Below are 18,283 nucleotides of genomic sequence, written 5' to 3'. Positions count from 1 at the left end.
ACCCGCCAAGTTCTGGAGTCAACTAAACTCAGAATTAGTATTATAAATTTTCCCTTACCTTTGCTGATCTTCGTCGGAATGCACTCCCAGGACTCCCACTTCCACAAGAAATGTTATTTTTGTTCGAAATACTCCATATTTATGTCCAAATACCTCCGTTTTGTTTGCGCGTTCAGATCACTAATCCAAAGGCATAACACGCGAGCGCAAAACCAGAGACAAAAAGTCAAATAGTTCCATTACCGTTCGTAGAAACATGTCAAACGATGTTTACGATCAATCCTTAGGGTCTTTTTAACATAAAACTTCGATAATATTCCAACCGGACAATAGCGTATTCATTACAGAGGTAAAAGAAGGAGAGGCGTGCCGGCGTGCCAGCGCAGTAAACAACTCACTGGTCCCAGGCAGTCCACTGATTGACTGGGCTCCTATTCTCTGCCCAGTAACAGTAGAAGGATGAAACAAGTTTCTAAAGGCTGTTGACAGCCAATGGAAGCCTTAGGAAGTACAAAATGACCCCACAGACACTGTAGTTTGAATAGGGATTAGATAGAAAAACTACAAGTCACTTCCTGGTAGGATTTTTTCTCAGGTTTTTGCCTGCCATATGAGTTCTGTTATACTCACAGACATCATTCAAACAGTTTTAGAAACTTCAGAGTGTTTTCTATCCAAATCTACTAATAATATGCATATCCTACCTTCTAGGCCCGAGAAGCAGGCAGTTTAATTTGGGCACGTATTCATCTGAATTTCTGAATACTGCCCCCTGTCACCAAGAAGTTAAAAGGTCCAATGCAGCCATTTTCTTTATCTCAAAATCAAATTGAGTAAAGGGACAGTTAGAATTTTATTGGGAAGGGTTGTGTTTTTTTATATTATTGGGCACAGGGGAGGGTAGTGTGTTTTCTCCCTGGTTTACATTCGCTCTTCTGCAAGTTTTACTATATATTGTCTTCCATCCTAGCCACATGTCCTCATCTGCTTGCATGTTCCTCCCCTATATCAAGGTGTTTTGGTACTTCCTTTATGACCTACGCTTTTCCACGCGGTAACTTTTACTATACCACAGGTCAGTATAGTCTAACGGTCTATCCTGCCCTCTGTCCACTATTCATAGTGACAATAGTGGTAGGTGGATCATTTGCCCAGATCTGCAATAGGCTAACTACCACACATAAAAGCATTCAAAGCTGGATACATTTTCAATATGAATCCACAAGAACAAATAGGAATAACTGATAGGCAGCAGGAGAAACGAGGTTCATCGTTGCATATGAAAGAACAGTGAAGACATGAGACATGCAGCTCAAAAAGCTGCCATATTGGTCTTGTTTTAGGGACTATAGAATTATCCTACCTAGACTGCCCAAACACCACAATGCAATGAATAAATGCTTTTTGTTTTTAAGGGAGTACAAAATTCTACTCTAGGCTGCAGTGAAAATGTCCTTTTAATAACGACACTGCGCAAAAGCCCTGTGATTTGAATGTTTCTTTCCAGTTGGATCAGTTTTGGGTCTACTCTCTACAATTTATGATGTCTAGAAAGGCACACAAAGCAGGCCAGTCTGGCTGTATTTTTACTTCTATTTAATATTTGACTTAGATGCACTGTCTGTTGCGGATCATCATTCTACCAAGTCGTCCTATAATAATGTGGCTCTGCCTCCTCTCCAATCCGACCGGTTATTCCTCGTACACCTATAACCTACCGCCTCCATTTAAGCAAAATATTTGTCCTTTAACTTTTAAAATGTATTACCTTTTTATAAGATGCATAAACACAACCAGTCATAATCTTTTAATCTGATTAGGTTACTTCAAATGTCTCCTGTAGGCATGCACACTTTCATTCAAAATATAATTTCATCATCTTCAAAATGGCTTGACGTTAACCAGGTTGCCATCTAACCTTTTTATGTGAGTAAAGTACATGTAGGATAAAAACTGTCACGATGCCATACAGTTTATTAGGCTATACCCGCACTGTATCTGCAATCTGTTGGCAACCAGAGGGGAAAAACTCTAGACCACCTTTACTCCAGACACAGAGATGCGTACAAATCTCTCCCTCCATTTGGCAAATCTGACCATAATTCTATCCTCCTGATTCCTGCTTACAAGCACAAACTAAAGCAGAAAGCACCAGTGACTCGGTCAATAAAAAAGTGGTCAGATGATGCAGATGCTAAACTACAGGACTGTTTTGATAGCACAGACTGGAATATGTTCCAGGATTCTTCCGATGGCATTGAGGAGTACACCACATCAGTCACTGGCTTCATCAATAAGTGCATCGATGACGTCGTCCCCACAGTGACCGTACGTACATACGCCAACCAGAAGCCATGGATTACAGGCAACATCCGTACTGGGCTAAAGGGTAGAGCTGCCATTTTCAAGGAGTGAGACTCTAACCCGGAAGCTTATAAGAAAAACAGCTTCTACCCCCAAGCCATGAGACTCCTAAACATCTAATCAAATGGCTACCCAGACTATTTGCATTGCCCCCCTCTTTTATGCTGCTGCTACTCTCTGTTTATTATCTATGCATAGTCACTTTAATAACTTTACCTACGTGTACATATTACCTGAATTACCTCGACTAACCGGTGCCCCCGCACATTGACTCTGTACCGGTACCCAGTGGCGGTTCTAGCTTGTATGGCTCCCTGGACGAACCCCCATTTCAGAGCTATTCTACACTAACTGTAATTTTTATTCAGACAATTGGAACAACACAAATAAATAATCATACCATTTAAAACTATGTAAATATAAAAATATATACAAAAATAAGACCCATATATATCAAAAAGTAACAAAGACAAATAGAAACAAATTTGTGTTGATTTGGCACTTGAGCATCAATGCATTACCAATCCCCCAACACTGTCAACTAAGAGTCAAGACTCAACCAATTCACCTTGGTGGTGTGCAGACTGCTTTTATATTATTAACGATATCCCACAAACCAGAAAAAAATGCAACAATATGTCTGTGAAACTATACATTCACAGTATTATGAATGAATTGTGGTTTATTTGGTAGCATTTCGTAGTGTGACTGATTTTACTAATTGCATTAGTACTGTACAAAATTAGAGGTGCGCTATTTGATAGATTCCCCCACTCCCCCTACCTCGGGCTTCCATTGGGGAGACTTGAGGTCAACCTACCCCCGCCCCCTCCACATCTCGTACTTGGGAGACCTTCCCAGGCAGTAGCCTGCCTAGTTCACAAACTAGAATTAGGGTGCCCACTCCGAAAAGGTTAATTGACCCACAGTCCCACACAGTGACATGATATCATTGACGTGACGTGCAAATGAGCGATAGAAAATCGATCACGCAAATGTCACCATTACGATTTTTTTTGTGCGGCAAGATGCTGCCCATGTCGTCTAAACCTAAATCCGCCACTGCCGGTACCCCCTGTATATAGCCTCGCTATTGTTATTTTATTGTGTACCTTTTTTGTATTTTCCTTAAAACTGCATTGTTGGTTAAGGGCTTGTAAGTAAGCATTTCACTGTTGTATTCGAAGCATGTGACAAATAAAATGTGATTTGATTTAGAGCGCACCTGCCAATACTGTACCAGAATGGGCATATTAATTCACTATATCTACACAACATTTTTTGTGACAAAACCATCAGTAGGCCTAGAGTTGGAAATGCCATGGAAACCCATTTAACTTGGATTTTTTATTCGGTACATGGGAATTTAGCTGCAAAAGTAAGTTTTATGTGCACTATGAATTTACGCACAGACTTTTATCTCCAACAAGTCAATTTGATGGACACACAACTCTTATTGGAAAATGCTCATATTGTTTTTATGCAGATTTTTGAATATTCGCATGAAAATCTGTCGCCAATTGGATGGAAACCTAGGTATAGACACCCTAAATTCTCTGGAAAGTGCGCTAGTCCAGTGTCACTTTGATTATGCCTGCAGATCATGTTTCATCAGCAGCCCAAAAGATCTAAGAATAAGCTACAGACCAGTCAAAACAAGCTTGTAAGAATTGTACTTCAACTCATACTCATCTGGAGGTTGAGCATTTTAAGTTGAAAAAGATTGACTCAGCCCTCAGGTACCTATCCAACTATTTTTAATTTGTTAGAGATGTCCACCAGCATAAAACCAGAGCCAGAGACTCTAATATTCACTGTTTTAAATATAAAAGTCTATCTGGTAAGAACACATTTTTATACACCGGGGGTTGAACTACCACAGCAACTCAAAGCCTTACCAGCCATAACCACTTTTAAAAAAGATGTCAAAAGCTGGCTAATGTGTGAACAGTAGAACATTTTTGTGTCTGTATCTCTGTAATGTGTCTGTATCTATGTAATTGTAAATGTATTTATGTAAAAAATAAGGACCACAATGGAAATAAGTCCTCGACTTTATTGTGCAAAAAAAATTCATCTTTGCACTGATCACTCAATTAGCCATCCAAACTGTGAAGCACCAAAAGGTTTAATGACGTTCAAAGATTGCCAAGCCTTCGATACTGGGTAAGCCTACAAGTTAGGGAGGGATGTACAGACCACAACTGTAGCTGAAAACATCTGAATGTTCACATTTTCTGTATATTCACATGTCTTAAAGCATATTATAAACTGGATGGTTCAAGCCCTGAATGCTGATTGGCTGACAGCCATGGTCTATCAGACGTATACCACCAGTATGACAAATCATTTATTTTTACTGCACTCATTTTTTATTTTATTTAACTAGGCAAGTCAGTTAAGAACAAATTCTCATTTACAATGAAAGCCTAGGAACAGTGGTAAACTACCTTGTTCAGGGGCAGAACAAAATACTTCTACCTTGTCAGCTTGGGGATTTGATCTTGCAACCTTTCGGTTACTTGCCCAACACTCTAACCACTAGGCTACCTGCCACCCCAATTACATTGGTAACCAGTTTATAATAGCAATAAGGCACATCCGAGGTTTATGGTATATGGCCAATATACCACGGCTAAGGGCTGTATCCAGACACTCCGCGTTGCGTCGTGCTAAGAACAGCCCTTAGCAGTGGTATATTGACCATATTACTCATGCCTTATTTCTTAAATAACTGCTTGAAAAGTAACTATTAATGCATCCATTCCATAGTCTGTGTTTATGTTTGATTATCCATTCCGTTTTTGTTGAGAATTAAGAAATTTGACCTAAATCTATTACTATTTCCATTATGCCCATATTCACCAATGACCTTTAACCCCTTGAAAATTGTCTTGAAAATCAAAATGTAACTTGTTATCCGGCCTATATTTGTGTATCACCACATCATTGTTTGATCTAGCATGGATGACAGCCTGTAACAAGCAACAACAAAAAAGCAAGCACTTTATCCAGGTTAGCTGGTCTACTAACAGGTGAGACTACCTGTTTATTTTATTTTATTTCCATGTCCTCAACATGAGCCGCTGCCTTCCCTCCATATCTGGGAGAATACTTATGGTTTATTTTTTTCATTTCTCTCAATCTAATAGCATTATTTGGAATAATAATTTTGCCTTGGTGGCCTGGGGGAGACATCTTAGCGATGCGTCGTGCTAGTCTTCATTTCAGTGTTCCCTGCTGCATCTCAGCAAATGTTCCCCACAGTTTATTGCTTTCTGAAATAGCTCCATTAGTGTCGAAGGAAGCCTACAATAATGGAATGCAGACAGGCTGGCGACTAGCAAGCTGTCCATGTGTTGAGCAGGGATGATTGACAGATGGAGAAGAACAAACCTAGGCTACCTGAAAAACCAACTGGGCTATTGAAGTTATATAAGACTGGTGAAAGTCCTGAACGTTTGTTAGGCTAGTTGAAATGGTGAAGACACCCATCCAATTTCCATAAATCAGTCACAAAGAGTAAACCAGTGAAAATACGAAAAAATAACAAAGTTTGTTATTGAAAGAAAGTAACAGGTGGTTGTTTGGCAAATAGTTGTTTGTTAAAACTTTCTGTTAAAAAGCCCAACTGACTTTCAAAGAGTGAGAGTCCAGTCAGTAGTGTGAAAGATGACAACCTAGTAAATGTCATCCAGCCTTCTGTTCCCAGGCCGACTAACTGAACAAACACTGAACATTCTTCTAGTACAGAACCTTACTGAGACATTTGAGGCAAGGTGAGTGGCAGGTCTTTATTTCAACCCCACACCCTTCCCCCTTGATGCCTTCTCCTGTTAATCCACAACTAGACAGCCCTTTATCCATACAGATATGGGAACCTACCAAATAGTAACCCATGTGTTTCTATTCACACAGGGAGCAGAAAGTGACAGTGAACAACTGTTTACAGGGTGAGCTCCAACGCCCCTCAGAAAATGGAATGTATTTTCTGCCGTCCTGCATCCCACTCCTGAGCCTGCATGGGATGAGGCAGGAGGATGATCAGTCATGTTAGAGGCAGTGTTTGTTTACCTCATTGTGGTGTGTGTTTGTGTGCTGTGTGTCATACTTTACGTGTTGCAGGGGAGCGATGACACAATGAATTACAGCTTACACAGAGGAGGCCAACAACCCGCCCAGACAGATGAAGCCCCTCCGAACTCTGTGTTTTCATTATTGTCAGTCAGACTTTTAACTCCCTGTATGTGTGTGTGTGTTCTCTCCCTGTCAGTTGTGTTCATGCCCACCGGCGGCAATCAGCCCTGGAACTGCACTGTGACAATTCAGAGGAAGTAGAGAAAAGGGAACTAATGGGGGGTACAAAACGCTACCACCTCTCCTGCCGCAACATCACTGTGTCTTCAGCCTGCAGACTGTTTAGTACAGAATTTGCCCTGAGATAACAAAAGCTTTAGTAGTTGTTTTGTTTCATGGATCTACACTATATGCAGTATAAAAAGTAAAGTATCTTAATCATGTTGTTATCCAATTTTGAACATGTTTCTTTCTGAGTAACAGCTGTGGTTGTTTTCTTGGAAGGCCTGAGGGCAGAGCGACAAGGGGCTAGTGGGGGTGGAGGTGAGGGCTCTGTGGTCTCCAGATGGTGCTCTCTCTGTGGTCATGGGGCCAGTGGGGTGGAGGGTGGCTCCCTGGTACCAGGCCATGATTGGATACGCTGACCTGTGAAATCACTTGGAACACTTCTCTTCTCCAGCTATGTACTGTAGCTCCTCAGGCTAAGTGTTTTTGGTTTGGAAGCTGGTCATTAATGGCCTATATTGTACAGGCAATCAAATACTATAGCGAATGTAAGATCATTCTCATGAGATTGGTGGACAGGGGGGGGGGGTCGCAGGATCACTTATGAGACAGAACTATTCATGTCACCCCTCCCTACTCTGTTCCTTACACTGTACCTCCTGCACTTCCCTGACAGAAGTACACTCTGTCTGTTCCTCCCTGATCAACTTACATTCCACCATGAGGACAACAGAGATACTGTATGAAACATGGCTGCCTTCTCATATTGTTATGTTGTTTCCTAAAAGCTGCTGTAAAGGTGGTGTTTAGGGAGTCTGGGACACAAAGACAGGTCAGATCAATAAACAACAGCTTTCATCTTGCAAGGCAGGGCATGCATCCCAAATGGCACCCTATGGGCCCTGGTCAATAGAAGTGCAATATAAAGGGAATGGGGTGCCATTTGGTATGCACATAGAGAGAATTCCCTGGACCATTATGGAGTAACCTCCCTGTCAACACATTAACAGAGTGCAAAACCTTCACTGGGAGGGGATGGGTAGGCACACTGAGGAGAGGAAGGTGCAAAACAAATAATCCCTGTGTATTATATTTGAGTCATTTAGCAGATGCTTTTATCCAGAGCGACTTACAGGAGCAATTAGGGTTAAGTTCCTTGCTCAAGGATTTTTCACCTAGGGATTCGAACCAGCAACCTTTCAGTCACTGGCCCAACACGCTTAACCGATAGGCTACCTGCCTGGCGCTAACATGAATATTTTGTCCTGTCCACATTCTGATTGGCTCCCGAGTGGCGCAGCGGTCTAAGGCACTGCATCTCAGTGCTAGAGGTGTCACTACTGACCCTGGTTCGATTCCAGGCTGTATCACAACTGGCTGTGATTGGGAGTCCCATAGGGCGGTGCACAATTGTATCCAGCGTCATCCGGGTTAGGGTTTGTCCGGCATTGTAAATAAGAATTTGTTCTTAACTGACTTGCCTAGTTAAATAATAAATACAATTAAAGTGTAGAAGTCGCATTGTGATCTGACCTTCCTGACCACCTCCGGAGACAGACAAGATGCATTGTTCCTGGATATCTTGTAGACAGATCTGGACAGTGAAACTGTTTAAATCACCATTTTACCACTCTCTAATATCATTGACTGGTGGCACCATTGACTCAGGGTGTCAAGATGTCTCTTAAACTAAGTAAATATTATGTAAACAAAATATCTGTCAAATAATTTGCATACAGGGAGGGACCATGAAATCTGGTCTCAAAGCAATGGCTAGTGGACAGATAAGAGACAAATTTTAATATCTTGTGTAGATGCAATGGCTAATACGTGGGCACATTCAGAATGTGGACAAGACCTGGACAAAGGATGACTATTAGCACCATGTATAAAAAGGGCTTTATATAACAAATACTCAATGTGGTCAAGATGATTGAAGACATAAAAAAAAGTAGTAGGGAACATCACGTTCACAGACGGGACGTTGCTGTAAACTGAACTGAAGAGTCTTGTTTATCCCATTACAGTGTTTTAATTGCAGAGGTTGTCATGAGTTGTTGTTGTTGTTGTTGGCCCACCTATCACCACCATCAGGCCTGTTCAACAAGGACAACGACTGTGATTTTCCTCAGGTTGTCATGATGATTACTTCCTAGATCAGCTCTCCTACTTTGAGATGTTTCATGAATAAGCATTCAGTTCACTTGAAAATTTGCTACGTTGTGGAACATTTGAACTAAACAAAACATTATTGTACATTCTTGAAAAGACTTTCAGTTATGTTTGCTCCTGCGAGGTGGGCGTGGCGAAGTGTGGTTTGAAGCAATGTGTGAAGTATTTAAAGGGCAGTGGCCATGCTGACAGCATTCCCCCAAACCTTCCCTGTTTTTCAACTGGGCTGCGTTCAGTACAAACAAACTTAATAGAATGTTCAATTGAATGAAAACAAAGCTGTACTGAATGACCAGTTGAGAAAGAGGGAAAGGTTGGGTTGTGTCTTCAAAATGCACCAGTGCCCTTTAAATAGATCTCTATTTGCTTCAAGACACACCCCGGCACACCCACCGAACAGAGCAAACGCATCTCAAAGTCTGTTCAAGAACATACAAGAATGTTTTGGGAAAACATATCACTCAGTACAAACCTTTCCGCAATGTAGCGAACGTTCAAGCGAATCTTTCCAGAACGTAAAAACTTACTGAATGCAGCCCGGTGTTCTGGTCCTAAGCGTGTCCTCTCCTCTGATTGGCTCAGGTAAAACCAGCTTTGATGGTTTGGTCCAGTAATTCCTGCATTCTGGGTCCATACTTGCAAACATTAGTAAAAGTTTATGTTTAAGCAATAAGGACAGAGGGGGTATGATAAAATGGCGCCAGAAGAACTTATTTTGTACATAATGTTTCTGCAACCGTATCTTACGGCAAAAAAGAGCTTCTGTATATCAGGACAGCGATCACTCAACTCGGATTAGACAAAGATTTTTTCATCAACAAGGAGGACACAAGATATTCTCCAAACACCCCACAGGGCCGACATCCCCGTTATTTGCAAGAGGAAGCGACGCAGGTACAGAGGACAAAGAGCCGGATGCCTGAGACCCTGAGCCGGACCCTGAGAAGGCGAGTGGGAAAGCTGCCGTTACCGTCAATACTACTCGCTAATGTGCAATCATTGGACAATAAATTAGACAAGGTACGATCACTAATATCCTACCAACGGGACATCAAAAACTGTAATATCCTATGTTTCATAGAATCGTGGCTGAATGACGACATGGATATTCAGCTAGCGGGATATACGCTGCACAGGCAAGATAGAACGGCACACTCCAGAAATACGAGGGGGGGGGCGGTCTGTGCATTTTGTAAACAATACCTGGTGCACGAAATATAAGGAAGTCTCTAGATTTTGTTCGCCTGAAGCAGAGTATATTGTGATAAATTGCAGGCCACACTACTTGCCGAGAGAGTTTTCAGCTATACTTTTCGTGGCTGTTTATTTAGCACCACAGAGAGATGCTGGCACTAAGACCTCACTCAGTCAGCTGTATAAGGAAATAAACAAACAGAAAACCACTCACCCAGAGGTGGCGCTACTAGTGTCTGGAGACTTTAATGCAGGGAAACTTAAATGAGCTAAAGGGTAGAGCTGCCGCTTTCAAGGTGCGGGACTCTAACCCGGAAGCTTACAAGAAATCCTGCTATGCCCTGCGACGAACCATCAAACAGGCAAAGCGTAAATACAGGACTAAGATTGAATCATGCTACACTGGCTCCGATGCTCGTCTTATGTGGCAAGGCTTGCAAACTATTACAGACTATAAAGGGAAGCACAGCCGCGAGCTGCCCAGTGACACGAGCCTACCAGACGAGCAAAATCACTTCTATGCTCGCTTCGAGGCAAGCAACACTGAGGCATGCATGAGAGCATCAGCTGTTCCGGACGACTGTGTGATCATGCTCTCCGTTGCTGATGTGAGTAAGACCTTTAGACAGGTCAACATGCATAAGGCTGCGGGGCCAGACGGATTACCAGGACGTGTGCTCCGAGCATGTGCTGACCAACTGGCAGGTGTCTTCGCTGACATTTTCAACATGTCCCAGATTGAGTCTGTAGTACCAACATGTTTCAAGCAGACCACCATAGTTCCTGTGCCCAAGAACACAAAGGCAACCTGCCTAAATGACTACAGACCCATAGCACTCACGTCTGTAGCCATTAAATGCTTTCAAAGGTTGGTAATGGCTCACATCAACACAATTATCCAAGAAACCCTAGACCCATTCCAATTTGCATACCGCCCAAACAGATCCACAGATGATGCAATCTCTATTGCACTCCACACTGCCCTTTCCCACCTGGACAAAAGGAACACTTATGTGAGAATGCTATTCATTGACTTCAGCTCAGCGTTCAACTCCATAGTGCCCTCAAAGCTCATCACTAAGATAAGGATCCTGGGACTAAACACCTCCATCTGCAACTGGATCCTGGACTTCCTGACGGGCCGCCCCCAGGTGGTGAGGGTAGGTAGCAACACATCTGCCACACTGATCCTTAACACTGGAGCTCCCCAGGGGTGCGTGCTCAATCCCCTCCTGTACTCCCTGTTCACCCACGACTGCATGGCCAGGCACGACTCCAACACCATCATTAAGTTTGCAGACGACACAACAGTGGTAGGCCTGATCACTGACAACGACGAGACAGCCTATAGGGAGGAAGTCAGAGACCTGGCCGGGTGGTGCCAGAATAACAACCTATCCCTCAACGTAACCAAGACTAAGGAGATGATTGTGGACTTCAGGAAAAGGAGGACCAAGCACGCCCCCATTGTCATCGACAGGGCTGTAGTGGAGCAGGTTGAGAGCTTCAAGTTCTTTGGTGTCCACATCAACAACAAACTAGAATGGTCCAAACACGCCAAGACAGTCATGAAGAGGGCACGACAAAGCCTATTCTCCCTCAGGAAACTAAAAAGATTTGGCATGTGTCCTGAGATCCTCAAAAGGTTCTACAGCTGCAACATCGAGAGCATCCTGACTGGTTGCACCACTGCCTGGTACGGCAATTGCTCGGCCTCTGACCGCAAGGCCCTACAGAGGGTAGTGCGTACGGCCCAGTACATCACTGGGGTTAAGCTGCCTGCCATCTAGGACCTCTACACCAGGCGGTGTCAGAGGAAGGCCCTAAAAATTGTCAAAGACCCCAGCCACCCCAGTCATAGACTGTTCTCTCTACTACCGCATGGCAAGCGGTACCGGAGTGCCAAGTCTAGGACAAAAAGGCTTCTCAACAGTTTTTACCCCCAAGCCATAAGACTCCTGAACAGGTAATCAAATGGCTACCCGGACTATTTGCATTGTGTGCCCCCCCAACCCCCCTCCAATCCCTTTTTTTACGCTGCTGCTACTCTCTGTTTATCATATATACATAGTCACTTTAACTATACATTCATGTACATACTACCTCAATTGGGCCGACCAACCAATGCTCCCACACATTGGCTAACCAGGCTATCTGCATTGTGTTCCGCCAACCCCTCGTTTACACTACTGCTACTCTCTGTTCATCAATTATGCATAGTCACTTTAACCATATCTATATGTACATACTACCTCAATCAGCCTGACTAACCGGTGTCTGTATGTAGCCTCGCTACTGTATATAGCCTCGCTACTGTATATAGCCTGTCTTTTTACTGTTGTTTTATTTCTTTACTTACCTATTGTTCACCTAATACCTTTTTTGCACAATTGGTTAAAGCCTGTAAGTAAGCATTTCACTGTAAGGTCTACCTACACCTGTTGTATTCGGCGCACGTGACAAATAAACTTTGATTTGATTTATATGGCCAGTATACCACGGCTAAGAGCTGTTCCTCCGCACGATGCAATGTGGAGTGCCTGGACACAGCCCTTAGCCATTGTAAATTGGCCTTATATCACAACCCCCTGAGGTGCCTTATTGCTATTATAAACTGGTTACCAATGTAATTAGAGCAGTAAAAACAAATGTTTTGTCATACCCGTGATATACCACAGCTGTCAGCCAATCAGCATTCAGGGCTCGAACCACCCAGTTTATAATTATAATTTGATCAAACTCAAAATGCGCATCAGCCAATTAAAATCGTCGACATAGTTGCACGTGATAAACGCTGCACGTTAACTGTTACCATTACCTAACCTGGCACATTTAGTCCTATTCTAACCTGACCAGGTGGCAGTGATTTATATCCGGTAACAAATGCTGCATCAGCCAATTACAAATGTTGTCGTAGACGGACGCGATAGAACAGGCAGAAATACAGCCGGAATGAAGGGTTTTGCTTCATACCGGCTGTATTTTTGCCTGCTTGAACAGCAATAGCTCAGATACACATGAAATTATCCATGGAATCGATAGAACCAGGGGCGGAAATCCCGGGGGGGACGGGGGGGACACGACCCCCCCATCCTGGGAAAAATATGATTTGTCCCCCCCAATATATCACTGAAACATAACTATGTCATTTAAATAATATTAATAATACGCAATGAAAGCAATTGTGCTGATTGTAGACACTTAATAGCGCGTTTTTAAGTTTCAAAAGATTGCACCCCCCCCACCCTTTGCCTCACAATGGTTTGATCCACTGCCAGTTCCTTAGCTTGCTCCGTAACAGAGAGGTCGTATCTACTGTCTGAAAGGCACTCAATGCACGTAACTGACGTGAGGTTAATCCAGTCAATCGCGCACACACACTAGCAGAATATGCAGAGCTAGCGCGCAATATTAACTATTAAGCTAGCTAGTACCTATTCCATTTATGTGGCGTCGTCAAAGATGGAATCAGCATGCAGATGATGTAAGTTAGTGCTTCAAATTCCCTGTGATAAGGTTAGCGATAAACTGAAGTCCAAACTGAACAGAACTACACTCTCTTCTACCATTGTCTTAAATATATTTAATGGTCTCGTTGCAAAAGCTAAATTGTCGCAAGTGAACTTTTATTTATTTATTTTATTTCACCTTTATTTAACCCGGGTAGCAAAGATTATAGCAAACACCACTGAAACTGAATTGGTGCACGCTAGCTTTGCAAATTCAGCTATTGTTGGAAGCCAGCCAATATGAAACAAACTATTAAAATTACAAAAGGTTGCAGTATATGTTGTGTAAATGGTGAACTCATACAGCTGTCAACTCTTGTCATTTTAATCCGTTTCACATTTGCTAGCTACCTTTTAGATCGAAGCCCAAATAGAATGATTGAAGATGATAGAAGCCCATCTCCTACTGTAAATAACCTACACACTGTGTGTGTAGCCAGCCAGCCAGCCAGGTAGAAAAATGGCAGAAAAATAAAAGACGGACATCAGAGTATTTTTCAATACACCAAAACGCATAGTAAGAACCCTAGTAGCCTAATATCTCAAAGACTAGTATAATAAATAAAATGTTCATAAGAAAGAAATGAAATTCTAATGGAAATGTTTCACAATGATGTCATTAGACAGAACAGGCAACAGATGGCACACAGACAGCAGAGTTGGGGACAGATATGCAGGGACAGACTGGCAGAGACGGGGAGTCTCAGGTAAGTTTGTTGAGTCTTTGTTTGGCAACATTATGAAAGGTTCTCAATTTTTTTGACTTGTAAAATAGGAACATAATTGGAAAATGCCATGGATACCCCCACTCTCAACTTAAACTGGTGACTGAACTAAGATTTGTTAAAGGCAATGGTATTGCTGTTGTGATTAGTTGTGTAGTTTTGGGTACCGGTAGTTAGGATTACGGCAAACACCTTATTTCTTTGGTTCCTCAATATACATTTACCATATTACAATGTAGGCTATGTTTTACAGCACTACTTTTGGTGTCCGCCTCAGGAATTGCTCTTGAGAAACTTTCATGTAATTGTCCCCTCCAAAGTTGATATCAGATTTTCGCCAATGGATAGAACATCACTCAGAGATGCACAAAAACGATATAACATTCTGAATTGATGAATCTTTCCTTTAACAGAAGTCATACTGCAATATCCGCTAATCAAAGTCACTAAAATACATACACAATTACAACTGTACCAATATTCAGTGTTGCGAGCCTGGCTTCTAGTAATTTACTACCTTTGCGGAAAGTTCGAAACCCAGGTGAGATACGTTTTTTTCCTTTGAAATGTAGAATTATATTTATTGTAGTGTTGCGAAGGGAAGTGCAGCCAAAACCTTGTAAATGAAGATTGCATATATTTAATGAGGAGCTTCTTTGAGTCTCTCTTGCAGACCTAGTGGGGTCCCCACTTCTCAGAATGGTGCTCATTTAATAAAGTTTATATCAAAGCTGAATCAATGTCTTACAAGAACCTTTAATGATTAATTAGTATTCTACATAGGCCTAACATACCGAATATGATAGCACAGTATAACATTACTGTTAGACCAAAAACACCACGTAATTTCTTATGTAGGCTACACTTACATGTACAACTTTTTATATGAATTATTATAATCATCCACTCTGTCACATATACGTTATTTGAATAGAGCATTGAGGACCAGCAGTGAACAGTTTTATCCTTAAGAAAAAAGCTTGAAGAAAGGGCCTGAACCCATGGTTACAGTACCCCGAAGATTCAGTCAACTGCCTAGCAGCGATGACAGCTGTTTGACAAAATCATAAGGCTCTTCGACTTTTTGTTTTTACAATGTATGATCAAATTAAAATGTTGTATATACCTATCTTTTTTTCCGTAAACGTATGTGGATGTGTGTGAAACTGATAAGCAAACACGTGCGATTTTGTCATATGCGAAAACATGCCTAATGAATTTTGTCTTAAAATCTTTGATAGGCTGATGTGGGATTTGTTACAGGAAATAATCACTGCCGCCTTGTCAGGTTAGCATAGGGCTAAATGTGCTAGATTATGTGATGGGAACATGTAGCGTTGTACCACGTGCAACTATGTTGACAATTTTAATTGGCTAACGCGCATTTTAAGACGCAGAAAAACTTGGGACACAGACCGGCCTGATCAATAGACACACAGTACAAGACCTCTATTGGGAGGGGATGGGTAGGTGCACTGAGGAGAGGAAGGTGCAAAAAAGTTTGTGTAGCTGTTATGGACAGATGATCAACAATTCAGCAACATCACTTACATAATCATTGCAATAGTTTAAATCAATGTTTATTCATTAAAAAACAACAACAGAACATGACATTTAATTGGAGTACGAGTAAAGAAACTAAACTAATGGAATCATCCTGACCATACCCCAACTTAGGTACTAAATCAATTCACAAATCTAATATAACAAATTCTCAATGAGGTCAAGAAGATATCAAATGCATAGTAGGGAACATCACATTCACAGACGGGATATTGCTGTAAACTGAAGTTGTTTATCCCACTACAGTGTTTTCAGTGCAGAGGTCATCATGTTGTTGTTGGCCCACCCATCACCACCATCAGGCCTGTTCAACGAGGACAACTGCTGTTGCCATGACAATTTGTTGCGTCAAGGATTGGGTGAGTGGGGTTGAAAATATTCATACAGGGCAACAGGGGGTCGTTTCAGGGCTATAGAGTCATACTAGTACCCGTTGTCAGTAAAGTCATTCAGTGCTGCTACAACTAGACAAACATTATTCCCCCCCCCAAGCGATTTCACAAGCTTGATATAAAAAAAGACATGACTAACACAGGACATGATCATTGGATTAGTTTGCACAATGAGTGTTACAGACAGTGTCTTTGTAGACCTTAGAGATAGTCATAAGTAGGATATTCTTGACAAGAGTAACTTATGACAACAGTAGAACAGTTTTTTTTTCTCTCTGGAGTAAGGTAAATCCAGCACATTCTGCGACTGATGACCTTGTACAATACAATGGGTTGGTGCTTATTCACAGTAGGCTACAGGTCTTAAGATGATTGACAGACTTCCTCTCCACTGTCTGGTGTTCTGGTCTTGAGCCTGTATTCAGAGTCAGAGTAGCAGTACTGATGTAGGATCAGTTTTGCCTTTTAAATCATAAGGAATAAAGAGGGACCTAGATCAGCACTTCTCTCCTCTGAGATGCTTTATGAATCGGGCCCTGATATTCTGTTCCTGTGTGTCCCCTCTTCTCTGATTGGCTCAGGCCTGCAGTAGATTCCTGAGGTCCTCGTCCATGCCCCGCCCACTGAGCTGCTCCAGGCTGTGGTAGCGATGGATGACCTGGTCGGCGGTCACTACCACCACCCTGACCCCGTGGGTGTCCTCTCCCAGCTGGCAGCCTATAGCGGAGCTCACCACCATGTCAAGGCCATTGTGGAGCCCCCCCGCATTACGGTGGTAGTGGCCGGAGAACACCGCCTTCACTCCTGCACAACACAGAGCAAGAGAGACAGTGAGGCTTACAACAACACAATACAAGAGATAGAAAGAGGAGTAAGAAGAGGGTTATCAAAGCTTTTTGACTCACCAGACCCATTATGCCCAGCCACAATATTGGGGTCTCGTCCCAAAAAACAGCAACCCCAGAAAGTGACGGTATCGATTAATAATCGATTAACCTTAGGTGACCATATGGTGTCAGTATCTGTTGGAGAAAGCCGGTTCTGTTTTCTACACAGCTCCAATCTGCATCCTGTCTACATGCATATACAGAGCTAAATGTAACATAGGCAAACTGTCCCTGATCTGCTCTGCATACAACAGCAATATATTCATATGAGCTCAATATAATTGCATAATGACATCATTGCCATATCTGTCAGATCGACTGAAAACAAATGCCTGAGGGAGGGGGAGGAGAAAAAAATGAGAGGGAGAGAGATGGGAATGAGAGAGAGTGCAAGCTGAGAGAAACTTAACTCATTTTTTGAATAGTTTGTAAAAATGTAGAAACTTTTCAGGGGCTTTTACTTTTCAATTTATTTTCCATCACAATCGTTGTCGTCATTATTGAATTGATTTCTATCGCTTCCCCTGAAGCGATGTTTCTGCAGGGCTCGGTTTCTACTGAGAAATAGAAGGCACTGAACTGATTTCACACTCACACTGGTTGGCCAAGCAAGCCCAGTCTAAATGAGAAGTGCAAATTAGTAATTATCTTTTTGCGGATGTGTGTGCGTGTTCTACTGTCAGTTCACTCTAGGTTTTGGCAGACAGAGGAAGTAAGATGTTCCGTTTCTAACAGTAGCGGTGTAGTTAGACTTCTTCTACCCGATTGCTGCCATTCCTCAATACACAACACACGCCAAGGATATAATTAAAACGGGCAAAAGCTGGCAACGAAGGAACTAAATTCCTGTCCACAGTACACATGAACACATTACTCATGTCCTGGAAATCCATCCAATCCTCAACACTAAAATAACATCCAGAAAACCCTGGAGTTGCTTTTCAAGAACCCTTTTTCGCCCCCTGATCAGCAACATTCAGATTCTACACACAATGGGTGTACCATTGATTAATGAATCTAACATAGATGGAAATTGATGATAAACATATTTTTGCAGGCTAAATTCATTTGCTATCAAAACCCTGAGGCTATGGTTCCATCGTTACTTAGTTATGCCAATGCACCCGTTTTCCGATGGCACCCCACGGCAATGTCATTTAGGACAGTAACTCGGC

General features: G+C 42.2%; 1 protein-coding gene across 2 annotated transcripts in view; it reads right to left on the bottom strand.

Annotated features, from left to right (window-relative positions):
- Positions 1-15,830: 15,830 nt before the first annotated feature.
- Positions 15,831-18,283, bottom strand: part of LOC106609556 (serine/threonine-protein phosphatase CPPED1) — a 34,420-nt gene continuing 31,967 nt past the window's right edge. For both annotated transcript variants that reach the window (XM_014208487.2, XM_045724065.1), the window contains exon 5: positions 15,831-17,025. In XM_014208487.2, coding sequence (XP_014063962.1) covers positions 16,799-17,025 — 227 coding nt within the window. In that variant the 3' untranslated portion in view covers positions 15,831-16,798. The remainder of the gene's footprint in view (positions 17,026-18,283) is intronic.

Source organism: Salmo salar, chromosome ssa01, assembly GCF_905237065.1.
Source record: "Salmo salar chromosome ssa01, Ssal_v3.1, whole genome shotgun sequence".
NCBI classification, from domain to species: domain Eukaryota; kingdom Metazoa; phylum Chordata; class Actinopteri; order Salmoniformes; family Salmonidae; genus Salmo; species Salmo salar.
Note: the sequence above shows the minus strand (reverse complement) of the source record. Positions and strands in the feature narration are given on the sequence as shown.